Source organism: Penicillium lagena (assembly GCF_028827675.1).
Source record: "Penicillium lagena strain IBT 129212 chromosome Unknown utg000007l_segment0_segment0, whole genome shotgun sequence".
In the NCBI taxonomy this organism is placed as follows: Eukaryota; Fungi; Ascomycota; class Eurotiomycetes; order Eurotiales; family Aspergillaceae; genus Penicillium; species Penicillium lagena.
Window position 1 is genome coordinate 1,248,427 of NW_026623228.1, and position 26,966 is coordinate 1,275,392.

The window sequence follows — 26,966 nt, forward strand, 5'->3', positions numbered from 1 at the left end:
TAATAAAATGTAGCTCTGAAATAATTGATATAGACACAGGCTGAGATATCTGTCGCCTAATTCGAGATCCTAACCACTGTCACCTACATAACGCAGCCGACCTGTGTGGTGCCATACGATACCCGTTTCTGAGATTGACAACTTCGAGAAAGCTATTTATACTATTGCAATCGGTGGTCCGGGAATGTAAGAAGCCATCGCCATCTGAGCATTGCTCGTGTCTCAAGCCTTATTTGTTGGGCACGCCGGTATTTTGCTCTGCGAGTGTGTCCGCCTTCAGAGCCGGCCGATCGGCTTTTCCGGCAGTTGTCTTCCAAAGTCAAGTTAGCATGGCGCTTCAATAAGATGCGATACACTTACACCACCATCCACCGGCATGATTAATCCGGTGATCCATTTAGCCTCCTTGCTACAAAGAAACAGGATCGCTAGATGGTTGTAGAGTTAGAGTTGATGACTGAGCGCAAATTTGGAGAGGATTACCGTTTCCAACATCCCAACCAGTTCCTTCTTGCTTCAACAAGTTTTGATTGATTCTTGCTTGGCGCATTTCGTCATTCATGCCTCTCCCTCGTACCATTGGTGTGAAAACCATGCCAGGGCACACGCAATTGACCCGAATATTTTCCGGGCCATGCTGTGCTGCCATGGCCCGAGTCATTTGAATAATTGCTCCCTTAGTTGTAGGGTACAGGAGACTAGGGTTTCCCCCAAGAACTGAGATGTTGGCAGTCAGCGTGAGAATCACCAAACGAGATCTGGAGGACTTACGCCCGCTCACAGATGACATGTTAACAATTGCTCCTCTTCTATTCTTTCTCATTTCCGGAATAGCATGTCGACTCATCAGAACCATGCTAGTGACGTTGATTTTGAAATCTCTCTCCCAGGCGGCAAGATTGAGCTGTGTAGCATCGCCCATTGCACCACCGACACCGACTGAGAGAATAAAAGAGGACTATATTAGCGTGCCCATATCCAGCTTCTATCAGCTGCTGTAGCTGGATCGGAGTCTCACCAATATTGACGAGAATATGGACCGTCCCAAAAAGCTCGACCGTCTTCTCCACGGCCTTGCGACAACTCTCTTCCTCCGTCACGTCAGCTTGAACAACCGCAGAAATGCCCCCTCCAATTCAATCATTTGTTTGGTCTCTTCGGCCCATTCTGTATTGTAATCAACGAGAGCCACCTTCGCTCCCTGCCGAGCCAGAAGAATGGCAGTAGCGCGGCCATTCCCGATCTCGCCTGGTTTTACCAAGGAAATAGTAAGCTTGAATGTACGTTCTAAGCAATTGGAATGACGCATTTGTGAGGCTCACCGGACATGCGAGATCCAGCACCAGTGACGATTGCCACTTCGCCGGTGAAGTCAAATGCTTTCGGAATAGAACTCATAATTTCAGGTTCATGAATTTGTCAGGATGAGTGATCAAGCTTTGAATAAAACAGAACCCATGGTCCTCTTAAGTGCCGGCTTGTCACTTTATCCTTAAGCGTGACTTCTCGGTATGGAGTAGGAATCGATCGCCGAAAGGAGTGCGGAGACGCCGGCAAATCGCATCGGGCACTTTCCGAATATGATACTTCAGGTGCCATCACGAGACTGACATAACCAACAGCTTTGAATTGACTGGTCGGTAAGTGGCCGCTGACCTGCCTTGCCCCATCTCACCGGTAATATCCTGCATGGGGCTTGGAGCCTGGGTGTAATATAGTGACAGCGTCTTCCATGTTAGAGCTCTGAATGTTTAATCCGCGGAGCTAGGAGTTGCGAGTTGCGGGACGTGCTAAAATAGCACCAATTCTACATATCATGTCTACAGATAAGAAGTTAGGCTACATAAACACAGGGGACTTGGCGAGAGGAAGAGGTTTCCCGGGATAAGGTTTGATCGAGAGTAAATATTAAAGGGAGCGAAATGTTGAGTCTATTAAGAGTTGATTGAGATAGCCTTATTAACCGAAGGTAGTTAATACTTTCTATTGAGCTTCTTCTTTTCTTGTAAAACATTTTAATGAACATCTATGCAGTTCTCTACTTTCTAAGTACATAAGAACTGGTCAACACGTTCTTACATGCCACAAGAAAGTCCATGTTACTGTGAAAGCCAGAAATTAAACCAATCCACAATACCTCTCAAGCTTTGCTCCTTGACATAACCTAATTTTGTCAATAATTTTTCCATGGTCTTCTTTGCCGCACACTTACGTTCGTGTGCATTATTCATGTTCCCACGGAGAGCAAATCCATGTTCAACTCCCGAAAATAATTGAAGCTGGTATGTCTTTCTCTCCGATTGTAGGATATTCAAAGCTAGACGCCGAGATTTTGTATCAAACGTATGATCCTCCTCTGCACAGGAGAGAAACAGTGGACCTGGAACGATTTGAGATTTCGCTCGACGCCGAAGTTTCAGGTGATAATATACGTACCTTCGATCTTGTGAAAATGTTTTTCTTTCAGGAACGCAGGGTGAGCAAAGGCCCCCGCACTGACTTCTCTTGTTGATAATGCATTGCAAACATATGGAGCACCGAAGCAATACCTATGGTTTTTGATTCCGATCAGACGTGTTGCGTAGATAGAGGACTTGCAAAACATACCCAACGCATGCATATTTTGTGTTCGGCTGCCCATATAAGCTCTTCGCCTCCTTGATCCATTGGGGAACAACGGCGTTTGCGAAGTCCATATGTTTCCTTTTCCATGCTTCATAGTCGAAGTCCGGGTTGGACTGATCGTGGCGATCTCGTCTATGTTTCCACACCGGGTCCTGCAAGGTAGGAATCACCTATCAGTTGAGAGATCTAACGAAGCTCAACGCATTTTCAGAATTTTACTTACTCCTCGAAAATAGTCAATACCCAATACCAGATACCCGGCCTTAGCAAACGTATCCATCACCAACAGTCCGTTTTTGAACATGCCCCAGACATCTGGAAAGTAGAGTAGGATGTGACCGTTCGCTAGGGCTTCTGAGGGCTGTTTGATATATGTCTCTACTCCTGCTACTGTGACAAATTTTCCCTCAGGGGTACCATTATGTAAGGTGCCTTCTAGGCAGCATGGCCCAGATGGCTTTGCCAGCCAGTTCGAGCTTGGATCTGTACTCTCGCACGAAGACATTGTTCCTCGGCCGTATGTGCAAAGAGCCGGTGAGGAAGGGATTATTTTATGCTTGATAGAATCACTTTACGCTTGGAGACTCCGCCTACGTGGACACATTCGGTCACATCCCGAGCGAATTACGTATTATATATCATAGAAGAACCTGTCGTACAGTTACTTTCCTGCTATCAGTGCACCCCGCATTTCACCCGCCGGCGAAAACGCCGACCGAAACCCCGGTCCAATCCCGAGCATCAATGCGCATCAACTCACTCATACTTCTCCCTACCTCATCGTTTGCGCATGGCTGCACTGCCCCTGTCTCTCCCTGGCCACTTTCCGAAACGATACACTCCACTAGGCTGCAGCGGCGGTCTGCCGCTTTACAAACACTATGAAACGAGTTCGCAAAATAGTGTGTTCTACATGTCGCCGGAGGAAAAGCAAATGCGACGGTGGTACACCTTGTTGCTCAACATGCCTAGCGACGAACTCCCCGTGCAGGTACGAAAAGTCACCATCGATCGCATATGTGCGCCAGCTACAGGATCGTATCGAAGAGCTGGAATGCATGCATAAAACGGATTCCTATGCGCCACCGGCCTCTTTTGTCGCTGGTCTTGACCACGATGAGTATCGGGACCCTATTAGCCTGGATGCCAGCGGGGATGTGCAATACCACAACTCCCTATCTGCTATCCACGAGGCTCCACCCGACTCTTCATCAAGACAAATAACTTTAATCTATGAACCACCTGTTGTCAATGGTGTCGCTCAAGATGGCAGAAATGAGGAAATGAGAAAAACACTTCGTGCGAATGCAGCTGCTCAGAGAAACTTTGAAGTAGAGAAGTTGCAGATTGCAGCGACATATGTTGGCCTGCCAAAAGAACTGACTAATGTTCTGCTGCAGCTACATTGGTGCTGGCTACACCCGGCCTTCCTCTTCGTTTACCGGCCAGCGTTTACGCAGGGCTTAAGTGTGCTAAGAGCTGGTCGTGATTCTAGCAGTTACTGTTCTTTGACCCTTTTAAAGGTGCTCTGTGCGCATAGCTGTCGTTTCATTTACTCCTCGGAGACTGTCTGGGGCATTTCTCAGCATGAAGAGTCGTCTCAAAAATTAGCCGATCGTCTGATGTCCAATGCAACCATTTCTCTGGCCATGGAGATACTCCAACCACCAACCATTGCCACTGTTCAGGCATTACTACAACAATCTGCCAGGGATATTGCATGTGGTCAATCTTCACAAGCCTGGCTATATTCTGGAATGGCCTTTCGCATGGCTATCGACCTGGGACTTCATATTTCGCCTGACAAACTCTGCCACCATACAAAGTCATTATCTCCGGAGGACGTAGAAATTCGAAAGCGCTTGTTTTGGAGTCTTTACTCATGGGACAAGCATATCAGCTTGTATTTGGGCAGAATGCCCAACTTTGTTATGGGCGCGGAGAGTATCTCGCTTGATTTCCTGGATGATTTCACTGAAACAGAACCCTGGCAACCCTTCTATGGATCTGATTCTAGCGTATCACAGTCTACGGCATACACACCTCGCACTGCACATACTATCTCATGCTTCACATCACTGTGCAAGCTTTGCAAAATTCTTAGCCGCCTGATGTTTGAGCTGTATAGCCCACATCAGCCATCAAAAGAACTACCATCCAACGTCGATACAAAATCGGCGGCATTTGTGGAAATTAACGAAGAACTTCAAGATTGGTGGAACAAGCTACCTGAATTCCTGAAAATCAATACGGCTCAAGCTTCCTCCCCCAGTCCGCCTCCACACATCGCCTCTCTTAATCTCATGTATCATACAACCCTCATCCTTCTTCATCGGCCACTGGTCCACCACAAGCCAAACTTCAAGTTTCCGGCAGTTCAAAATAGCTGGAAGATCTGCCAGACAGCAACCTCAGCGATATACAAATTGTTGCAAACGTATGTTGAAACATTTGGGTTTAGTCACATTACCTATTTGAACAGCTACTGCACGTACACCGCAGCAACCACAGCTGTTTACCAACTGGAAGTATTTGACCAACTCAACACACGTCCACCTGACAGTCAGCCTATGTGGGATGAGTTGAAATTTTTGATCAACATTCTTCAGCGCACTAGCTCTGTTATGCCGGGCCTGAATCGCAGTCTCGACATAATACGCACCAGAATAAAAAAGATTTTCGAGCGTCAGTCAGCAGCACGCCTAGAATCTCTCTTCATGCCCGATATCGACAATATTTCTCGCAAGTCCTTGACCCACGCGACCCCTGTGCTGCACACAATAATACCTTCTTCGAGCCAACATACCATGCAGGAAATATCTACATTTTCGTCCTCGTCACCCGTGGAGGAACTTAATTTCCTGTCCAACCATGAGTCCAGAACAACTGCCTCTGGAATTCCTTCCAGAGAATATGAAGAGTGGCTACCCGCGTTCCCCGATCAAGGCTTTTGCTATGGATCTGAATTGAACCTTCATATCCAAGAGAATTTGACCCCGGAGACCCGCTCTGCGCTACTACAATCAAGCCTCGATCCACACTTGCAGTTAGATCTTTCGATTCAGCATGATGCGTTTGATTACGGTTTTCCAATATAGGCATGAAATCGTCACATCATTTACAGTCTTATTCATTATATTGTACTTTCGTGTAAAATATTATCATCACTGGTCTAACGAACTTTAACCGCAGGGGAATCTTCCACCTCCGTTTCGGGTTTAAAAAGCATAGACCATGCACCAGGGACACTGACGCAAGAGCCGGGACTTAATCTCTACTATTCAGAGGCGAATGAATTTCAAGCCGTGGTTCCCCGCTTCTATATCGGAATGTAGCCGACCCCAGGAAGAGTGGGGAAGCGGAGTTTGACCGGCCAGTAAACAGCTCGGATAGGTGCTGACTCCTGTTATTCTAGCATTTCAAGAGAACTATATATCATGATCGCTGTTGCGAGGCCCTTTTGCTCACTCAAATGGAGGCTTGTGCACCGCCCTCGTGAGCCTTGACCAGCTGCGTCCGTCTTTATATCTACTTATTTCCTTCATCTCCGTTTTTATTTTTTTGTCTGCATTCTGACAATCACACTGAAGACACTTCGCTGGAAGAATTGCAGCAAAACATTGATCATGGCCGACAGTTATGAAGCTTCCATTTCAGCCCAGGCAAAACCCGATACCGAGACTAGTCATTCCGAGATGAAGATGGCTGATTCCACCGAGGTCGATCAAGCTCGCCTTGAGGCGATGGAAAGAACTTGTGTGCGCAAATTGGACCTTGTCATAGCGCCCTTGATAGGTGCCTTCAATTTCATGGTGTGAAAATTCCATTCTGCGTGCTTAAAAGAAGTCTCGCGAGCCAATGGCTGATACAGTATTCTTCAGTCTTACATTGACCGATCTAACATCGGGTTTGCCGCCACCCAAGGAATGACCGAGGCTTTGAATCTAAAAGGCAATGAGCTAAATGTGAGTACGATAATTTGCTGGCTCTTAGAGATCTATTTGTTTTCTAACATGTCACCAAGGTCACCGTATCCATCTTCTATGTCTTCTATGTGTTATCAGAGGTATCTCCGGATCATGACCCTAGAACGAGAATTATAAACAACCCGACTAACAATGCGCCGGGGAAAAGCTTCCCATCTCAATGGTCGCAAAGCGATGGAGATTTGAACGTGTTCTTCCGGCCCTCACAGTTGCCTTCGGAATTATTACTCTTGGGAACGGATGGGTAACCAGTTATGGTGGGCTGGCAGCACTGAGACTGATTTTAGGCCTCTTTCAAGGCTGCTTATTCCCATGCCTTGCTCTATTCGTCGCCAACTGGTATAAGCGTGAGGAGCTGTCTGTCCGTATGGCATTTTTGTTTGGTACATTGCCCGTGTTCATCAGCTTTTGGACGGTTTATCAGTGCAAGACTACATACTGACAATATGCAGCTTCATCTGCCCTTGCCGGAGCTTTCGGTGGTTTATTAGCCTTTGCAATCTACCACATGGATGGAATTGCGTCAATGGAGGGCTGGAGATGGGTTTATATCATTGAAGGAATTGTCACGATCGTGTTTGGGATCGCATCTTATTGGATTGTTCCAGGCTCTTTCGAGACCGCCTGGTTCTTGAATGATGAGGATAAAATCGCCATGCGGAACCGCGCAAAAGCTATGCATCAATATAGTGGTGGCCGAGGACACTTCAGCTTCCAACATATTTGGTGGGCAGCGAGAGACGTCAAGACATGGTTACACGGCTGTCTTCAGTTTTGTGTGATCACTCCACTCTACAGTACAGACTGCAACATATGTTTATTTTCCGAATATTAGCTGATGTGGTTCCAGGCTTCAACAATTTCTTGCCGATTATTATTGAAAATGGGCTTGGCTTTAGCAGCATTCAGGCGCAGTATCTCACTATCCCAGGTACGTTTATCGTCAGACAATCAGGGACTCCATGAGCATTCAAGATAGAGCTTAATCGAATTTCAGTTCAATTGTGGGGTACGCTCATTTATATTTTGGTCGCATATCTTGCCGATCGCTATCAAAAGCGGTATATTCCAGTCATGAGCTTCACGCCAGTCACTGCTTTGGGATACTTGCTTCTCTTGTGTCCTATTCCCGCTGGGGTTCAATACTTCTCTACATTCCTGATCACCACAGGAATGTACATTATAGCAGGAATTAATCTGTCTTGGACGTCTATAAATTCTGCGCCGGATGGGAAGAGGGGTGCCACCATGGGTATTACTTTGACTATCACAGATATGGCTGGTACGTCATCCCTATTCCAATTACATGCCTCCAACATCGTACATTCACATTATGAATCAAATTACTAGTGAATTTGAATGTTGACTTGAGAAAACAACAGGAGTTGTGGTAGGGCAGCTGTATCCCTCAAAGGACAAGCCTAAGTACTACTTAGGCAATGCGTGGGCCCTTGGCACATTAGTTGTCGCTATGATCTTGTTTACTTTGGTGCATATAGTTTACAAGCACCGCAATGCGGCAAAGGCCAATGGACAAACATGCATGGGCGAAGACTGGGACGACCGCGCTGAGGACTTCATTTATTTGACCTAAAGATTGTCTGGATGGATAACGTTAGATGGCAGATGTGAACCCGCATCATGCACAAGTAGCTCTACTCTGTTCTGTACATAAAATCTGCGCTAATGATACGTGAACTACACATTGCAAAGTGCTGGGAAAACTATTCGGATATTCTCTATTACATTTCTCCTGTAGCCTCAGCAAAGAAAATCGAAAAGCATGTGTAAGGGTGGGGAATATGACCACTGTGAATGCGATGGCCGCTTTGACCAGGCTTGATACAGGGCTTCTACGCCGTTGCCCCGTTCGCTGATCTGCTTAGTCTCTACCTATCAGACCCTCCTTTCACTCTCTAGACACTGGGCCAGTGCGAGTTTCAACCTTCTCATGGATGGTTTGCGTAGGGTGAAACCAAAACTGTTAGATAAATGCAAAATTTTCCATCGTCTGTCTGTTAAATGTCTTCATGGCTGTCGAGCATGGTTAGTTGCATTTATCTTGGCACAGGTGAGCAAAATATCAGCAATACGTCACATAACCGACAACCAGCCTTTCCCACAGGAAAGGGTACATTTTTATACGCGCAAGAAAAAGATAATTCATGCCAGCGAGAACGACCGAGATAAACTAAGTGGAAGTCAGCATCAGGCCCAGTCTAATGTGTGGAGACGAAGTAGCCAGTACGATGCCACTGTGGAAACTAGGGGTCAGGTTTGAGTACCCACTATACGTAGCCCTCTCACCGCTCACTAATGACGGAAATATGCTAGTGAGTGGCACTCTTTGTCACTGAAGGCATGCGAGAGGGACAGGTTGCGTGTATAGGTGGCAGTTGCCAAGGCTTGACGAAAAAATGCTGATGTTTCGCCGCATTTGGAAGTATATAACGGGAGTGTGCGGGTCTCGTTAAATCCGTCATTGGTCAGAAACGAGGCCGATGACGAAAACCACTTTGAGCTTTTAGCTTGATATTCTATACGGAAGTATCGTTACGGCTGTCATGTTCTAGGCATTCTGAAATCCAAAATTATTTCCAGGACACCGTCGGCGCTATTATCTATTCATCATCAGGTGTCACTTTTGGTGATATCTGCTTTCTAGAAAAGGGCACTACAACTTGAAACAGGACAATCTTCACTCACTTGGGTTTGTCTGTAAATGATTACTCTTTACCCTGTCACTCAATCCCCACATTCACTCGCTGCCACATGATATACGTCATACATACCGCGTCTTGTCCATGGTTATAAGAATGGCCGCTTGCAACACTCAAAAAAAAGAACAGAAAAGAGAAATATATATGTACAATAGATTCAATGATCTCCGTGTGACGACCCAGAAGTCTTGCATGTCGGTCCTTCAGTAGTCTTCTTCTACAGACAGGAGGCCTTGAGGAAACATCCGATGAAGCCATTACTGTTTTAACGGGAGGTCTTCGAAGAAGCAGCCAGGAAAGGTCGTCACTGAACTACAGTCTAGCTCTATGGCTTCCACAATCTCGTCTCTCGTTTACTCATACGCCCAACAACTCGCACTCCATTCCCTGGGTCGTATCTCGGGTGCACAGCTCAAGGTTATTCTCCTGTATCAGGATCCGCCAGAAGAGATTCAAGTGGGAACTATCGATGGCGCTGAGCAGCCAGAATCAACAGTTACACTAAATGTCCGAAGTCCGAAACTGTGGGTTAGGATTTGTTCGTGTTTTGACCTGGTATGGCACGATTTATTGGATCCAAATGTCAAGATGGTATCATTAACCAGATTCATCATTTCAAATAGGGGTTTTCAGAGGCATATATGTTCCAGGAAGTCGACTGTGACGACCTGGGTCAATTATTTGAGGTATGTGCATTTATTGCCATGAACATGGATCATTCATAGCCCCCAATCACTCTCTTGGACAGTCTAACAAACGGAGTAGATCTATATCAAAAACAAAAACCGCCTGGGTTCCGGAAAGCTTATTTTTCAGCTCCTACCCCGTCTTGCATGGCTTTTACAACCTTCGAATAGCATCCAGGAAGTTCGCCAAAATATCTCGGCGCACTATGATGTATCCAACCAACTCTTCGCTGCATTCCTCTCCTCAGACATGAATTACTCCTGTGCCCACTGGAAAGGCGATCCACTCGAGTCACTGGATTCAGCGCAGAACCGCAAGGTCAGGAATCTCCTCCGCAAAGCTCAGATTTCGTCCTCACATCATGTTCTGGATATTGGCTGCGGATGGGGCGATTTGGCCATCAAAGCGGCTCAGACAACGGGCTGCCGAGTGACGGGATTGACCCTCTCAGACAAGCAGAAGAGCCTCGCGGATCAGAGGGTTAAGGAGGCTGGGCTAGAGGATCGGGTGCGAATACTCCTCTGCGATTATCGGGATATATCTGGGCCGGATAACGATGGCCTATTGTATGACCGTGTGATTTCGGTAGGAATGTTTGAGCATGTCGGCCCTGAGTACTTGGACCAGTACTTTGAAATTATATCTCGGCTTCTGCACCCTACTCATGGATTGATGGTCATCGATGGGATCACCATGACCAACACGGTTCGTATATGATTCTCTTGCATCTAATTACCGTCAAAGTAAATTAACTAGTTCACTCACAGCTCCGCGAGACCAAATCCAATGTCCCGACCTTCATCGGTCGCTACATCTTCCCGGGGGGTTACCTACCAACCATTCACATGCTCCTCGATTCCCTCCACCGGGGCTCTGACGGAAGCCTAGAGGTAACTTCCGTCCAGAATATCGGCCCTCATTACGGGAAGACACTGTCGGCATGGCGAAATAACTTCCTTGACAATTGGAAATCAATCGAATTGGACTATCGTGACGAACACCATGAGGAATCGGATTCGGAGGTGGAGATGTTTCGTCGGCAGTGGCTATACTATTTTACTTACTGCGAAGCGGCGTTTCGTGAGAGGTTATTGGGGAATTACATCATTGCTGCGGCGAAGACACCAGAGCCAATGATGGAATTTGATGATAGCCTTGGGCGGATGATTGAGAAGTAATTGATGAACAAGAGAATTAATATGCTGTATTGTTTAAGCAGAGCAGGTTGGAATATAGTTTTAATCTGTGGGATGGTGATTTGAAGCCTATTTTCGTGTTTGATGAGCAGTTTCATGCTGACTTCGCTGCTTTAACAACAAGTACTGGGGGGAAGAACAATTCTCTCGTTACGTACAATTATTAGGCTCTGCCACTGTTTATGACGGTGGCGGCGTTCAATCTTCAAACGGCTTCATTCACCTCATTGTCTTACTATCACTCATATATATTCCCGACATTCATCCCCTAAAGAATCAAACCAGCCTTTCTGAACATTTCAAAGCTCTCCAACCAGCCCTGAATCGGATCTCTGTCCCCCTCAAAACCTGTCTTTCTCAACCTCGTCAAGCTCATTTGCCGGTCGAAAGTCAACCAATATCCCACGCTATCTAATTGCCGACTACCAGCACCAACACCCCCGCTGATAGCATTCAAGTGTCCGCACCCAACGAAGGTATCTTTATGCTTTGCGACATATTCTCCAGGCGTCAATGTGGGGGTAGTCTGAGGAAGTTCGCCCACCTTCAGACTATTCTTTAGGGCTTGCGAGTTCTCTGTGGGTTCCACACCCTCAAGACCGAACCATCTCGCGAGTTGGGGCCAGAGCTGACCATATTTACAAGGTGTCTCGCTATCGGCAATGTTGAATAGCTGTCCCTTTCCGCATGTCTCAGGGTTGATTGAGGCATATATCGTGAAGCGGGCGATAGACTTGCTAGACACAGGAGAGAACAACGAGTTGGCTCCGGCAACATTGCCAGGGAAAGGCACCTCAACGGCCCTTGCTTTAGTGACTTGCCCATCCAGATCAACGCCATGGTTATAGGCGTACAAAGAAAGATACTGAGCCCAATGTAGTGCTAAACTGAACTGGGAACCATTTGGTGTAAAGCCGATCTGGAGTAGGATTAGTTAGGCTCGGGAAGGGGAGGGGAAGGTAAAGGAAGACTCACAATTGCATCTGGACAGACTTCACACCATGTCCAGTCCCTTCCTTCACTCGCTGCGCTAAGCAGCTCACGGTAGGCCGGGTATACGACTGTCTTAGCGTGATCAGGTGGGAGATTTTGCACCATATCCTCCGTCAAGGGAGGCGTGAATGTTCCACCAGGGGCATAAATGCCATAACCCTAGATAATTAGCAGGCTATAATAATTTCGTTCTTCGTGGTACTTACCCTCGTACCGCCGGTAAATGCCACAAACTGCAGGTTGGGACTAATCGAGTTGTGCGCGTCGATGACATTCTGAAACATGCGCAGATTGGTTGCGACTTCCTCGATATCATCATCAATTGCGGTGAATACTTTCAAAAGTCAATTTGTTTGAACTTCGGAGGAACACTGAAATTGCCACTGACATACCCAAATAATATATATGGGTAACAGTTCGAATGTCCTTGACCTTTTCTAGCAAAGAATCCGCCAACGTAGGCCTATCACCACGCCGAAGATCAATACCTGATACAAGCTGCAGCTCATGACTATCGTCCGGTTCAGGCCAATAAGTCTCAGACAAATTGAGCGGGCGATTCGTGACAGCAGTAACTTTAGAGAAAGATCTAGCATATGGGTGAGAACTTAAGAGCTGGTCCACTAGAGCCCACCCAACTAGACCCGATGCGCCAAAAACTATGGCATGATGGGAACCCTCAGTCATTGTGAATACCAATAAACCGAGCGATTTGAGTTGGTTTGCTCCCCGAAGGCAGGATCATGGTTTCTTAAATCCGAACGGCCAGATTCAAGTGACTAAGCGCGCGATGTCTGATTTGCCTTTTTAAAAATTACTTCGTGATGAGCCTTCGTGAGTCATTCTAGTGGCCCCACATGTTCGAAATCAACAAGCGCTATCTCGTAACGTGGTGAGTTTATTTTCTCATCCGTAGATCGACTCGCGGCGGCGCATTTTCCATTGGTGGATACGTCAATCTGTTATTCATTTGCTCAGCCTTGCTATAAATACCTTTTATTTCACTGCTAACTTACATGGGAATTCATTACGCGCGGAACGCTGATCTGGTATTCATCACCATAATCACCCGTCTCTGTGTCTCTGCAGGTCGCCAAAGGCTGCTGTCCTTCATAAAGGAGTTCTCTAGAACAAAAGCGCTACTAGTCTGTGACTAGAGATCGTTGCGCAGAGGGTCTGTTCTCAATACTTACTATCCTAGACGACAAGAGTATCCCAGATGACAACAGTACCCTAGCCGACAGAAAACGAAGAACACGACACAACGCAGATTCGCTCCTGTCAGAGATTGAGGTTGTAGATTTTCGGCGTCGCGGGACCTTAAGGAGTGCTCAACCTCATGGGTGTCCTGTAGTCTATCCGGCGCGATACCCCATCTAATCGGAAGGCTATCACATGCCTCTGATTGTGGGGTGGTGAGGACTGATATGTAGTTAGACGGTAGGGATAGGAGGAAGATGGTCACCTCTCTCCTTTGGTATTTACCTTGTTATTATTTTATTCTACAGTGGACACGTACTACAGTTTAAACAAGGCGCTTTGACTATTACGTTGGGCTCTAGGGATCATTCTCTCAATTTTTAGGCAGGCCAAACAGCACTCCCGAATAGCGAGTGTATCTAAAGCAATCTACACCAGGCAAATGAACTATTGATTAATTGAATTATCAAACGAAATCATCAAATTTGGTTAGATCTCACTGATTCATACGCCCGCAATCGAATTTCCTATACATATATATTAGTTAATCGTGAGCTGCATCGAGTTATTTTGCGCACATACTTCTGGCGAAAACTTTACAAACTCCGGCGCAGAGCTGATGTGCATGAATCTCCGAGTTTGTGGGAAACCGTCTGAGACTTCTTTGTCTTGATAGAAAGCTTCTCTATTGAATTGTCCGTTAAAATTAGCCAATATTCCTGGATTGTCTCAGCTCGCATTTGAGGTTTTTTGACTAGTCAATTCCCACTCCAGATATATCTTTTCGAACAATAACACCAGAGTCGAAAGGCAAATGAAGAATACAATGAAGGAAAAACGCAATTAGGAGAGAAATAAAAACTGCATGATTTCTGTGCTCGATAAAGCCTTGACATCTGCCGAGCAGAGCCGTTTGTGTCTGTTGATAGCGTGGGCTGTCTTCCTTCATGCCAGATCGGCTATCTACCAAGACACATTCTGTGAGCTATCATTATTAACTTACTGATCTGAAGAAAACAAGCCCTTTCGAGAAGAGGAATCTGGTAATGGAGGTTGCTGAGGAGATCCAAACAGATTTGGCTTGCGGTTGCTGATGCTTGGGCCTAACGGTGCACTGGAAGATGCTATATTCGGTGTTGATGTTTGAAATGGATTGACTGAAAAATGGGCTGGTATACTAGGAAAGACCGAGCCTGAAGCAGAAGCTGTTGATGTGCGAGTTGATGTTGCAGTTGATGTTGCTGACCCCATTAGAGACAAGTCTTCGTCATTGCTAGTTGGCAACTTACCAAAAGTTTGGGTAGGCACATTAAATAAATTGCTAGGTTTAAAAGTTTCCGCTTTCCTCTCAGGCAGATTTGTTTCCATGGTAAAATTGATATGAGCTGGCCGAACGGGGGTCATTGGCACGTTGAATTGATTCAAGACTCGCAAACCCGCTTTTAGCTTTTCTAGCTGGACGGTTGAGCGGATTCTTTCTTCCATGATGTAAGAAGGCTCAGCAGCAAGGTCCTGAACTTGTTTGTCGTCCATATTGTTAACTGTTTGGCTGGTAAAAATTCCTTTCAAAGGTTCAAGAAGGCAGTTTTCAATCCCAAGGGTTGCAACATTGTCGACAAAGGTGAGAATAGCAGTCTATTATTGTCAGTTTCCTCCCAGCAACAAAATATTTGTGGAAGTTATCTATTTAGTCGACTCACATCGTAATATGCTTGCATCTGGTCGATGATTTCAGCTGCAGCAAACTGGTCACTAGATGATTCCAGCTTCTGCGACGCTTGCCGAACCATTTCAAGGGTAAATTGCCTGTCGTTGCGCGGTAGTCTTGACTGAAGCTCATGTTCTAACAGAGATACCTGGCGGTCATTCCTAGCTTTCTGAATTCTTGTGAGAAAATCTCTGCCTAGTGGCAGTGGATAACCTCGCTTGTTGTACGCGGTCAATTCTTTGAGCTTTGACAATAGTTGGTCTTTCATCTTGTCTAATTCAGGGCCAAGAATGAGTGCCCGCAGCGACTGGCAGGTGTGCTTATCTGTGAGATACTGCAGCACAAGGTTTACAAAGAAGCTCACAGAGTCCCAGGCCTTCATCAAATGATTTCGAGCAATCTCTTCCCACGGATTGGACTGGTCTCGGAATAGATTACCAACCAAGAGCTGGTTAGCGGTTCCCGGTAACTCGATTCCTCGATTTTGGCGTGCTTGCTCCTTGATTTCATCCTCCACATGAGATCGGCTTACCCACTTTGGTTTCCTGGAACCCCTAAGGGCGCTTGAGGGGGAGTAGTTTGGGAACTTCGCCCCGTTGAGGCCAACGATAAATCGCTGGCAGCCGTAATGATCCATGACAGCTGCAAAATCCTCGTTTAACTGACGAACAACGGCCCGCAAACGACGATCATATTGAGTACTGGGCTGCCCGAAATATTTCAAGCTCCCAAAAAAGTCATCAGTGTACATGCCGTTCAGTGCCTGTTCAGTGATGTGCTCAAAGCTGCTGCTTAAGCTTAGAAGAAAGCCCTTTTGCTGTTGAAGGGTTGATCGAGATCCGCCGAGTTTAGCCAGTTTAGACTCAAGGCCAGATACCATCGCGTTGATATCGTTTATCAGTCCCGGTAGGTTGCGACGAATTTGTTTCAGCAAAATGGAACTGAGTCGACGCCGTAAGCTGTCAATTCCCACGCAATCTCTCGCAATCGAGGCCCATTTTCCGTGGTTGAAAAATTCTCTCTCTTGTTCATCTCTCTCGTCATCTGATACATCACGAGTTTCAAAAGATCGGTTGCGCAGCGCATGCCACCCGAGCTGTAGTTGAAGTTCTTCGTTTTTAACCATTTTCAACCAAGATCCTTCCTCCTCTGAGTGTACCTCGAGGGTATCAGGTTGAGTTATGATGCCCATCGTTCTCTCACGGTCTGCATCAAAGTTCTTGGCAATTTCTAACACCTCCTGAACATGGTAGTCCATTTTTGCAGACACAACAGCTAGAATGATGCTGCGTTTGTTTTTCATGTACCTCTCCGTGAGATTGCGCACAATAGCGACCCCTTGCTCTCCTTGATTGGAAGAAGGAGCATAGTATAGGCCTGGCAGATCCACCAGGGTCAGGTCCGGCTTATCGGGGCCGCATATTTCGATTTTGAGAATGTCGTCACTAAATTCAATCTCCGTTCCTATTCCCATGCATTTTCTTGCTTGTTCGATCAATGATGGCAAGCGATCACTGTTATCAAGGGCAGCGGGGGCAAAAGCACGGAGTTTCTGACAATCGGTATCACTCTTTCTTGACGGCCCAGGCTCGATAGTGACTTTGAAGCGGGCGGTTGGGTGGCGACGTAGGCTCACTTCAGTCGCGAATCGCGTACAAAGAGTGCTTTTTATTGGAAAGCTTACTCGTGAAATAGCCTCAAGAACAGAACTCTTGCCACTGGACTGGTTGCCGCAGACGATGAGCTGCGGCAACTGCACAAATGTACCGACACCAATAGTGCGTAGCTCGTCTATCTTGTCTAGAAGCAAGCTTTGTTCAGCCTGAAGTTGTTTCAGAGCCTGCTCTTGTTTTTTGGCGTCAGACATCTTGATGTTTGTTCGTAAAATAAATCACGGGATGTAAATATAGATTGAAATATTGTGGGCAATAGCAGAGAAGGTACTCCCTATCACCCCCGTGGGCATACCCAACGTCCCCATTTAAATGAGTTCATTCTAAAATTAAGGGGTATTCGCTTCTTCGTGCGGCGCAGTCATGTAGCATGGTGCTCGCTGCGCTAAATTAGTCTATTCTTTCTGGTTTGTTGGGCCTCAGTATACCCCTGCTATAGCCCCCACTCTTTTGCTTTTTTATATGGCGCAGTCACATATTATGTTGCCCAATGCACCCAACGTAGCGCACATGGCGATGTCTAGTGTGTCGGACCCCGATTATGGCCCCTTGTCATGGCCCACTCACTTACTCGAAGTAGCCACAAACACGGATGAGTCTGCAGCTTGAGAGACCGCGCCGAGACTTGCCTGAAGGAGCTAATGTCTGAAACTAGGAGAATCTAGAGAGCAGGCATGGGAGGGGCTGGGTTATGACCACAAGTACAAACAGGGCCCCCAGTAAAACAAATGACGAGGAAGAGACACATCGAGTCGAGATATAAATGTCATTCCCGACATCCCAAAAAATACCAAACACATTATACTAATGAATATAATAAGCAAGAAGAAGATGGAATGTAAATTGTCCTCACACACGACCAAGAATATCTATTTACTCCCCGTCTCCTTCCACGGATACGAAACGGCATCTTCCTTGCGCACCCAAATCTTCGACTTCTTCTTGTTAACCATATGCTCCACAAACACCTCGCGCGTGTGCTGCGCCTTGAACTTCCGGATCCAACGTGGGTCCCACAGCTCGCTCGCAATGCCCAGATCTTTGCAGCAGCGCACCAGCGCGTTGGAGCGACATCCCTCCGTTGCGGTGGGGATGCCGTCGGGGGAGAAGTAGTCCTGTTCACCGCGGGCGACGGAAACGAGTCTTTCATTTGAGGTTGTGTTAGCATTTCCTTGCCCTGATCTCAAAAGATAAGAAAAAGATAAATCTCACCGGCCGTTACAGACAAGCGCATACTCTCTTGTAACAGTTTTATTGGTAACAATACTCTCACCCCGTGGCGCAAGACCCCATCCACCCGGTCCAAAAGCCTTGTTCAGAATGCGGCGGTACTTGATCTCGGGGAGGTAGACGATGCCATCGGGCTTGATCTCGACATCTTGGGGATCCATTTCTGCGAGGAGGATATCTGCCGCTTCTTTAGCAAAAGGTTCCGCGCTGAGTCCATGAAAGGACCGCGTCCAGTCAATCTTTTCCCCGGGGGCATTTTCCAGCTCTAGCGGCTTATCGTCCAGCCCGGTCTTGGAGATGCTGTCGGCTGTAGGGCGGTTCGGGATTGGTGCCGTTGTGCGCTTTGTCGGGGTATCTGCTGGGATGGTTTCTTTGCGTTCTGTTGAGGGGGGTGTAGGTTGGGCTTGGGTGTTTTGGTATTGTCTGGAGGTGTAGCTGAGCGCGCGCTTCGCGGTGGAATTATTCAGAGGCTGGAGGAGAGGATTGCGCGGGACTCGAATGGTTCGCGATGAGATCGCAGACTGTTGAAGGACATCAATTGCCCGCCAGGGTCGGCATCTGCTTAGTGCGGACATGGTTGTTGTTGTTGGGGAAGAAGTGATGCTGTGAGGTGAAGTTGGAGCTAAAGGAGAGCTGGTCACGTGGTGCAATGTCCATGATCTATAACAGGTATGCATTTAATGGGAAAGAAGAGAGTATTTATTCCTTGGTAAAAGGATAAACAGAAATTTTATTGTAAGAGGTATCAATTATGCATCCTTGGTCTGCGTCCGCTGGTCGTTGCCCTGGCGCTTCCAACACTCGCGGAAGGCTTCCATCTGCATTGCTCGTCAGTGGATGACCGTCGAATTGCGAGAGTATGCAAGGCTTTTAACTGATTATCATGAAGGAAACAGTCTGGGAAAAGCTTCAAGCGGACTAACAGTCCATGCTGACACCTCGCCTCGACATCCACTCACCTCGTTCTTACACTCCCGCCAGTCCTTCTTTGCAAAATAGCAGTCATTCATCTTGTCCTGCTCAACTGCAAACGATCAGCAGTTGGTTCATGCCATGGTTTCTTGTTCGAGGCTTACCTGCGCACCCAGTGCTGAAGATCCGCTTATCCCTGCGTGAAAGAATTCCCGTCAGCCCACGCCCCAAACCACCAGCAAAGGACCCAATTACCACTCATCGGGCTCATCATCATCCTCCGTCGCCACACGAGGCTGCTCCACATGGTTTGACATGGCGAGAGTGGTAGATGACAGAGGGAAAAACGCAGCTGGCATCGATGTGATGATCGTCCGTCTCTATCTTATCGGCGGCCCAGCAATTTCTCGTCTCCAACAACAACTTACGCGGCAATGGCCACGCCCACTGGCAACGACGCCAATCTAACTGGCAAAAGACTCAATGTCCTCGTTTATTCTGGTTCGCTCACCCACTCTGCTTGGCAACTCAGCCGTTTTCTGACCAGCAATGCCTCGCTGGCTACAGGAAACGGAACTACCGTCGACTCGGTCCGCCACTGCCTCTACACGCTGCGCCGCCTGCTCGCTCCCCACTATGCTGTCATCCCGGTCACAGGTGATATGCTCCTCAAGGAGCCATGGATGGCTACCTGTGCCCTGCTGGTGATCCCCGGGGGCGCGGATCTGGGGTATTGTCGTACGCTAAACGGCGCAGGGAACAGGCGCATTGCGCAATTCGTGCGCCGAGGCGGAAGATACTTGGGTCTGTGTGCTGGTGGATACTATGGGTGCAAGCGCTGCGAATTTGAGGTGGGTGATAAGACGATGGAGGTTATTGGGGATCGGGAACTCGGCTTCTATCCGGGTACTTGTCGTGGTGGTGCCTTCCCGGGCTTCGTCTACCATAGCGAAGCAGGGGCACGGGCAGCAGACCTTGTGGTCTCGAAGGAGTCACTGAGCTCTGGCACTGTTCCGGAGCACTTTCGGTCTTACTACAATGGCGGTGGTGTCTTCGTCGATGCATCCAAGTTCGCGGACCAAGGAGTCGAGGTACTGGCCAGTTATAGCGAGCAACTCAACGTCGACCCGGGAGATGGTGCCGCAGCTATTGTGTACTGCAAGGTTGAGGACGGGGCAGCAATTCTGACGGGGCCACATCCAGAGTTTGCTGCTGCGAATCTTGACCCGAAGGCTGCCGATCCGGAATTTGCGGGCGTGGTAGATGCGATTGCCGCTGATGACAAGGAGCGAACAGACTTCCTGAAGTCGTGTCTATCCAAACTGGGCTTGCAGATCTCCCAAGACACCACGACGGTTCCCTCGCTATCTTCCTTGCATATGTCTGGCTCGGACGCCGAGGGACCCTTGGAGATTTTGGCATTGATGGCAGATGCCTTGACCCACGAAGGAGATGTTGAATATCTAAAAGACGAAACTGACACTTTCCGCATCGAGCGACCTGGCACCTGGAACTTGAGTGACTTGGAAGCATCTCTACCAGTTGAATCAGCCAAGAAGGACGAAGGAATCGTGGACTATCAGGCCATCATCAAGCGGCTTGTGATCCATGAAGACCTTCCATCATCGAAGCTCACACCATATTTCAATCACCATGCATTTTACGCCAACCTTCGCCACTACCAGTCTGAATCCCGTGAAGGAGCCTCGCAGTTTGGGTCCAACCTTCTGTACGGGGAGGTGCTGACCAGCACCAACACGATTCTGGAGAAGTAAGTCTTTCACACTTTCAATTCTTGCAATATCGTCTGATCAGCCATAGAAACACAAAGCTTCTTCGCCGCCTACCGCACGGGTTCACCGCCACGGCAACTGTCCAGGTTGCCGGACGGGGCCGAGGTTCAAACGTCTGGGTCTCTCCTGCTGGCGCGCTGATGTTTTCGACAATCGTGCGCCATCCGATCGAGAAGATCCAGTCCGCACCAGTGGTATTCATTCAATATCTATCTGCCATGGCCGTGGTAAAGGGCATCAAGAGCTACGCCAAGGGATACGAGAAGATTCCCGTGAAGATGAAATGGCCCAACGACATTTGTACGAGTTACCTCTTTCCTTCCCCACATATCCATAAATTAACAAGTACTGCAGATGCACTCGACCCGGCCGACCCAGAACAAAAAAGCTACACCAAAATCTGCGGCATCCTCATAAACTCCCATTTTATGGCAAACGAATACATCTCCGTTGTGGGGATCGGTCTCAACGCCACGAACGCCTCCCCGACAACAGCGTTAACGACACTTGCATCCCGCTACGCCGGCCCTGCTGCCGTAGCCGCATCACCTGTGACGCTGGAGAAACTCCTCGCGCGCATCTTAACCACCTTCGAAGAACTGTACACCCGGTTCCTGCGCACGGGCTTCGACCACGGCTTCGAGACCATGTACTACGAGGACTGGCTGCACATGCACCAGATCGTGACTCTGGAGGAAGAAGGCGGCGCGCGCTCGCATTCAGGGTATCACTCGAGATTATGGCCTTTTGTTGGCGCAGGAGCTAGGGTGGGGTGATCGGCCGACTGGCCGGGTGTGGCAGTTGCAGAGTGATAGTAATAGCTTTGATTTCTTTAGAGGATTGGTGAAGCGGAAGGTGTAGGTTTGAAGTCCGCTGGTAGTCACTTAGTTTGAGATATGCTATATTTTACCTGCTGCTGGTTTGCGCGAGTAAGAGAACTGCTGAAAAGCCCTCGTGTACAAACTTCTTCTCTACTCCCTTTACTCTTATATTCTTGGCCTCTTCTTGACCCTCTTCTTGATCTCTTCTTCCCCCCTTATCGACTCTCTTCTCGAATCTTTTCTCGACTCTCTTATTCTCGATATCTTCCTCTCTCGATACGATTCATCTCGATACCTACTTTACAAACCTTTTCCCCTTCATCTCTAATATCTCTCTTCTCCTCAGTCTCACATTGATTATCGCCTCATTGGCCATTACCCTGAGCCACTCACCATGTCTCTCCTCAACCTACCAAACGAGCTTCTATTTGCTATTGCAAAAGAGCTCCCCAGAGAAAAGTCGGTCAGTGCACTGGCCCGAACAAATCGCTTTTTATTCTCGGCCCTGAACGACTACCTCTATGCGCACAATGTTCGGCACCACAATGCCTCCGCACTCTACTGGGCCGCCAAAAATGGAAATACGGTTACCGCTGCAAATTCGATCACAAATGGAGCAGACGTCAATGCTCAAAAGTCCCAAGCTGTAGCTCTCGCACTGAGAGGCAAGCAGTTAAAAATGACTTGCTTCCTTCTCGCAAAGGGGGCCGATCCCAATTGCACAGACAACAGCGGCGAAAGTCTCCTGTGGTCGGCCTCCCACATCAGGCTCATGGGGTTTGTTCAGGCCCTGCTCAACAATGGAACCGATCCAAACATCAGAAACAATCAAGGCGAGACTGTGCTATTCCGGGCGGTACGGTTTAGCTACTTACCAATAGTTCGTCTTCTTATTGATTCTCCAAAAGGCGTGGACGTAAATGCTATCGACAGGTCTGGCCAGACACCGCTATATGATCTCATCTCGACGTGGACCATTACTCGTCGGAGGGTCTTCAGACTCCTTTTGGAACGCGGTGCTAATGCAGAGCATGCCGATAATGATGGCACTACACCACTCATTCACGCTATACGCTATTACAATGAGGATGCTGTCAGACTATTGCTTCAGCACCAAGTCAACCTCCAGCATACGGACAAAAACGGCAAGTCTGCATTGCATGTTGCAGTTGAAAATGGGCGCGCATTTCTCGTCATGCTTATCGTTAGCTACGGTGCAAACATTGAAGCCAAGAACGCCCAGGGCAGATCGCCATTGCATCTCGCCGTTAGTCGTGACGACCAAGACATTACTTTATTCCTTCTTGGCAAAGGTGCTAATCCCGAAACCAAAGATTCTGAGCGCCGAACGCCTTTGCATACTGCAGCTGGATCTATAGCTCTCGGTATGATTCTACTTGGTAGGGGCGTAAAAGCATGCGTCCCCGATATCCAAGGAAATACCCCGTTGCATCTCGCCGCCAAAGCCGGTAATGAAACTGTTGTTAAACGGCTTCTTGAGCTACGTGCAGATGCTGGGTATGTGGACCATTCTGGCAGAACTCCGTTGCACATGGCAGCTGCGGCCGGGAGTGAACCAATCATCGAACTTCTCCTCCGCCATGGTGCACACTCGAATCCTAAGGATATCAGTGGCTTAACCCCATCGGATTATGCGCCAGTCGGAACTCATCAGTCAGTCAAAGATTTTATTGCCAAAAGGCGGCAGAGAACCTGAGGTTTTCTATGAGGGACACTGGCGACTTTTGTCACACCTTCTCTCTTTTGTGACAGAGCTTCATGGATGGTGGGACGAGAAAGGGAATGGGGAATTTATTTACACAAACGGGAGTTCAAGTATTTTCAGTCCGCCGTTTGGTGGGGGGTGAGGAGGGGGTTAGTTTCTGCATACTAGCGCATATTTACTTCATAGTTTAAAAAAAATCAAATTTTTCTTTTTAGTTCATCGAGGATTCATTGGGAAAGCTGAATATGTATGCCGATGGTATGAAGAATCCTTTGGATTGATTCACAATGATTAGGTGGCGCATAGTCCGATTGATTAAGGCAGTTTTATCCTCCGGATTCCAATATGCGCCATTTAGAACGAGAAGTCCGAGAACAGATTTCTTTGGATTAGAGCTGCCATGTGTAGTGAGATTTCGTCAAGTAGCTTGTTGGCGTACCGCGCATCAGGAATGTCTTTGCACAGGTGGTATCTGTTGTTGACCGTGTCGCGGTAGCCTAGTCGGCGAGGGTGTAGGTTAATGGCCCAGGTTTACAACGAGGGCCCAATACCGGCTGTGCGAGGGTGTGGCCGAGAGCGCAGCCGTCTCCGTGGTTCTAGACTAGCAGCGCCTGCAATAAACAGAGCGAGTGACGGGAGATATTTCCGGTGTTAATTGAAGAGATCCTTGGAGACGGCGGTAAGGTAGGCGTGTTTGGCCGATGTTGTCTGGACAATAGGGCAATGACCATGCTGATCGTGTGTGAGTTGCCCTCAGACATGTCAAAGTTCGACAGGGAGTCGGTATTCACGACGTACTCACAATGTCTCGTGGACCCGGGCATTCACCAGAGGTTAAACAACAGTGCACGGCGGTAGGACCCTAGGAACAAGTTCAGGACTTTGAGGAGAGACATTGTGAATGTATCAGGATCAGATTGAGGTGGACTCCAAAGTCAAGATGAGAATAGGTGGGAGCGAAGTTTTGGCGAGGAAATAGAAGATGCGAGTGGGTAGGTGTTGAAGAAGAAAAATGTAGAGAAAGCGAAAGGAGTAGGTAAGAGGCCAACATAAGCTACCTCTGAAACTGAATATGACACAGTGCTGTCCACCATACCCTCTTGGACCTCCTCCTCCTTCTCTTCTTCTTCTTCTTCTTCTTCTTCTTCACTAATATTGCCCCACAATTATTACCTTTTTGGTGTTCTAGTAACATATGGCATATCTAGCCTGAGCTATTACCCGCTGATATGTTGTCTAGCTCAAATTCCACGGTGTCCCTCCTAAATTTACCAAACGAGCTGATATCGGAAATTACAGACGTGCTCACCAAAGAGCGCTGGATCAATGCACTGGCACAAACAAATCGCCGCTTTTCCCCGCACTTGGTGGATTACCTCTACGCGCATAGTGTCCAGCACAGCCGAAGCAATGTCCTTTAATGGGTGCAAAACGTGGATGACGGCAGACTGCTCTACTGGCGCTCAGAAATGGAGCAGATATCGAAGTCGACGGGCCATATATGAGCCCGTTGATCCTTGCAGTGCGGATCAACCATCAGAGCAACATGATTGACCGCAAGGCCATGATAAAGCTACTACTCCAACACGGACCCGATCCGCCTACCTCGTTCTCAACTGATTCCGTTCCGTGGGTCAAACGCTTGCATGTCTTGTCCGGTATCTTTCGGTTGCCAGGGCTTCACCGTTCGATTTTTGAGTACCCATCATCTTCCTTATATAGGTGCAATGGTCGTAAGGGCCTTCCTGTCGTGCTCTACCTCGACCTGAAGGAACTGGTTTACTGAACCTGTTCGGGGCATGGATTCGGCTCAATGAAGCGCTTATCATCGGAATCGCTTGCGTGATTGGAAATCTCGTATTTCAACAACCAGCTGAAATTGTGGCTTTTCCCCGCAATTCAACTTCCTCAAATTCTGTCCACGCAAAAGAATTGAAAACCAGAAAACATGACACGAATCTTTCTGTGAGATCTACAGAATTTCCGTGGTAGCCGTATGCTCATCGTTCAACAGTACAGGCGCCTCGGGATACATTGGCGGGGATATCCTGCATGCCCTCGCATCTGCGCATCCAGAATATGAGTGCAGTGTCTTGGTTCGAGACAGCGCCAAAGCGGCTGCGGTCTCGAAGGCATATCCAGATGTCCGTACTGTTTTGGGAGATCTTGACTCCTCATCGCTCATAGAAGAGGAGGTAGCTCATGCCGATATTGTTATCAGTGAGTTGGGTTAGCCCCGTATGACTGAAAGCTTCTCATTAAATATATAGACGCTGCCAGCAACAGGCATATGAAAAGTGCCAAAGCAATTGCCGCTGGTCTGGCTCGCCGCACTGGATCCAAGCCTGGTGAGCACCTAGTGCTTCAAGGGACTGGAAATACACTAATTTGTTCTAGGCTACTGGATCCAAATTTCTGGCGCGACTGTTCTCGCAATTCCTGATATTATCAACGAACGTTTCGGAGAGAGAAGTGATAAGGTTGTCAGTGATATCGATAATGCCGATGAGATTCGTGAAATCGTTCGTCAGAACGCTGACCGGCGAGTGTTGGATAATTTTATTCTCAACAATGTCAACGGCCCGAAAACGGCTCTGATATTTGGACCGATGATCTATGGCCAGGCGAGAGGGCCGGTCAATCAGCGAAGCGTGCAGGTCCCCGAACTGGTAAGAGTCACTCTGCAGAACCGGGGTGCTGTGCAAGTCGGTAAGGGTGAAAGCACATGGAGTAATATCCACATCTTCGACTTGACTGATATTGTCATACGACTGGTTGAGAAGGCCGTTAAGGGTGAGGATAGTGGTCTCTGGAATCAGGATGGGCTGTATTTCACGAGCAACGATAGGGACAACGACCTGCTGGTAAGTTAGCTACTATATATTCACATTCAAACACATGAATAACCCCAGCAGAGCTTTGGAACGGTCTCACAGCTTGTGGCTCAGGCGGCGCATGGCCTCGGCCTAGCGGACTCGGCGTCGGTCAAGAGCATCAGCTATGATGAGGCAGAAAAGCTGTCTGAGCATGCCGGTATCCTTTGGGGCACCAATGCACAGCAGCGCTCTCAGCGTGCTTTACAGCGTCTGGGGTGGGCTCCAAAGGCCGACTCTCTGGAAAAGGATATCCCCGCAATAATTCGTGCTGAAGCAGCTCGTCTGGGTTTGGTGTAGATATAGTTCAAAGATGGTGCTGTTTATCAGTCTCGATTGTAGAATGCTGTCATAATTACCCTATTATGTACCCTACAGGCATAAATGTACATACTCCCGTAGTCTTCGGTGATGCCAAATTACGATCCGGGTTAGCGTGCCTGTTTGGTGAATCGTCCCCTTACGGCTTCTTAAGCTACCCATGCGTGGTCTTTAAAGCCCTCGCCATCGCCACTTCAACTTATTGCTGTTTTCGCCGTTTTGCTCGTCCTTCTTCCCGCCCCTACTCTCCTCCTATTGATGAGGCATGTATGCTGTGCACGTTATCTCCGAGTTCAATCAGAATGACGGTATTCAAGAAAGGCTTTGTTTTGCCCTCTATTTTTTTATTGCCAAATTACGTCAGTTCATAGTTAAGTGCCAATTCATGCTTAGACATCGGGGGTCAGCAATGCATCAGCATTACTAGGGCGAACTATACTGTTTTAGGACTAGTGCCATTCTGTTGCTTAATGATACATCGATAATGCTGCCATAATCCGTG

The 26,966-nt window shown here is 47.9% G+C and overlaps 11 protein-coding genes across 11 annotated transcripts; 6 read left to right on the plus strand and 5 right to left on the minus strand.

Annotated features, from left to right (window-relative positions):
- Positions 1 to 229: 229 nt before the first annotated feature.
- N7510_010025 (SDR family NAD(P)-dependent oxidoreductase) lies at positions 230 to 1,398 on the minus strand (the record flags this gene model as incomplete). Its single annotated transcript, XM_056981950.1, has 7 exons — positions 230 to 310; positions 361 to 428; positions 484 to 676; positions 782 to 939; positions 1,019 to 1,091; positions 1,193 to 1,248; positions 1,323 to 1,398. 7 exons carry the CDS (start codon positions 1,396 to 1,398, stop codon positions 230 to 232), a joined length of 705 nt encoding a protein of 234 aa, XP_056829786.1.
- Positions 1,399 to 2,549: 1,151 nt separating this feature from the next.
- On the minus strand, positions 2,550 to 3,130 carry N7510_010026 (uncharacterized protein; the record flags this gene model as incomplete). The annotated part of the gene is made up of 2 exons (XM_056981951.1): positions 2,550 to 2,795; positions 2,849 to 3,130. The coding sequence occupies 2 exons, from the start codon at positions 3,128 to 3,130 to the stop codon at positions 2,550 to 2,552; spliced, it is 528 nt and encodes a 175-aa protein (XP_056829787.1).
- A 376-nt stretch (positions 3,131 to 3,506) lies between these two features.
- N7510_010027 (uncharacterized protein) lies at positions 3,507 to 5,723 on the plus strand (the record flags this gene model as incomplete). The annotated part of the gene is made up of 1 exon (XM_056981952.1): positions 3,507 to 5,723. The coding sequence occupies one exon, from the start codon at positions 3,507 to 3,509 to the stop codon at positions 5,721 to 5,723; it is 2,217 nt and encodes a 738-aa protein (XP_056829788.1).
- Positions 5,724 to 6,251: 528 nt separating this feature from the next.
- Positions 6,252 to 8,205, plus strand: N7510_010028 (uncharacterized protein; the record flags this gene model as incomplete). The annotated part of the gene is made up of 8 exons (XM_056981953.1): positions 6,252 to 6,437; positions 6,507 to 6,590; positions 6,650 to 6,691; positions 6,760 to 6,994; positions 7,064 to 7,408; positions 7,462 to 7,542; positions 7,609 to 7,893; positions 7,994 to 8,205. The coding sequence occupies 8 exons, from the start codon at positions 6,252 to 6,254 to the stop codon at positions 8,203 to 8,205; spliced, it is 1,470 nt and encodes a 489-aa protein (XP_056829789.1).
- Positions 8,206 to 9,658: 1,453 nt separating this feature from the next.
- N7510_010029 (uncharacterized protein) lies at positions 9,659 to 11,196 on the plus strand (the record flags this gene model as incomplete). The annotated part of the gene is made up of 3 exons (XM_056981954.1): positions 9,659 to 9,855; positions 10,189 to 10,723; positions 10,786 to 11,196. 3 exons carry the CDS (start codon positions 9,659 to 9,661, stop codon positions 11,194 to 11,196), a joined length of 1,143 nt encoding a protein of 380 aa, XP_056829790.1.
- A 286-nt stretch (positions 11,197 to 11,482) lies between these two features.
- On the minus strand, positions 11,483 to 12,894 carry N7510_010030 (SDR family oxidoreductase; the record flags this gene model as incomplete). Its single annotated transcript, XM_056981955.1, has 4 exons — positions 11,483 to 12,133; positions 12,190 to 12,366; positions 12,414 to 12,541; positions 12,600 to 12,894. 4 exons carry the CDS (start codon positions 12,892 to 12,894, stop codon positions 11,483 to 11,485), a joined length of 1,251 nt encoding a protein of 416 aa, XP_056829791.1.
- Positions 12,895 to 14,406: 1,512 nt separating this feature from the next.
- Positions 14,407 to 16,982, minus strand: N7510_010031 (uncharacterized protein; the record flags this gene model as incomplete). The annotated part of the gene is made up of 3 exons (XM_056981956.1): positions 14,407 to 14,521; positions 14,654 to 15,042; positions 15,108 to 16,982. The coding sequence occupies 3 exons, from the start codon at positions 16,980 to 16,982 to the stop codon at positions 14,407 to 14,409; spliced, it is 2,379 nt and encodes a 792-aa protein (XP_056829792.1).
- A 675-nt stretch (positions 16,983 to 17,657) lies between these two features.
- Positions 17,658 to 18,593, minus strand: N7510_010032 (putative mitochondrial genome maintenance protein Mgm101; the record flags this gene model as incomplete). The annotated part of the gene is made up of 2 exons (XM_056981957.1): positions 17,658 to 17,931; positions 18,001 to 18,593. 2 exons carry the CDS (start codon positions 18,591 to 18,593, stop codon positions 17,658 to 17,660), a joined length of 867 nt encoding a protein of 288 aa, XP_056829793.1.
- A 771-nt stretch (positions 18,594 to 19,364) lies between these two features.
- N7510_010033 (biotin--[acetyl-CoA-carboxylase] ligase BPL1) lies at positions 19,365 to 21,499 on the plus strand (the record flags this gene model as incomplete). Its single annotated transcript, XM_056981958.1, has 2 exons — positions 19,365 to 20,701; positions 20,752 to 21,499. 2 exons carry the CDS (start codon positions 19,365 to 19,367, stop codon positions 21,497 to 21,499), a joined length of 2,085 nt encoding a protein of 694 aa, XP_056829794.1.
- Positions 21,500 to 21,938: 439 nt separating this feature from the next.
- On the plus strand, positions 21,939 to 23,261 carry N7510_010034 (ankyrin repeat domain-containing protein; the record flags this gene model as incomplete). Its single annotated transcript, XM_056981959.1, has 1 exon — positions 21,939 to 23,261. One exon carries the CDS (start codon positions 21,939 to 21,941, stop codon positions 23,259 to 23,261), a length of 1,323 nt encoding a protein of 440 aa, XP_056829795.1.
- Positions 23,262 to 25,218: 1,957 nt separating this feature from the next.
- Positions 25,219 to 26,443, plus strand: N7510_010035 (uncharacterized protein; the record flags this gene model as incomplete). Its single annotated transcript, XM_056981960.1, has 5 exons — positions 25,219 to 25,235; positions 25,285 to 25,490; positions 25,541 to 25,618; positions 25,668 to 26,134; positions 26,186 to 26,443. The coding sequence occupies 5 exons, from the start codon at positions 25,219 to 25,221 to the stop codon at positions 26,441 to 26,443; spliced, it is 1,026 nt and encodes a 341-aa protein (XP_056829796.1).
- Between the last annotated feature and the right edge of the window lie 523 nt (positions 26,444 to 26,966).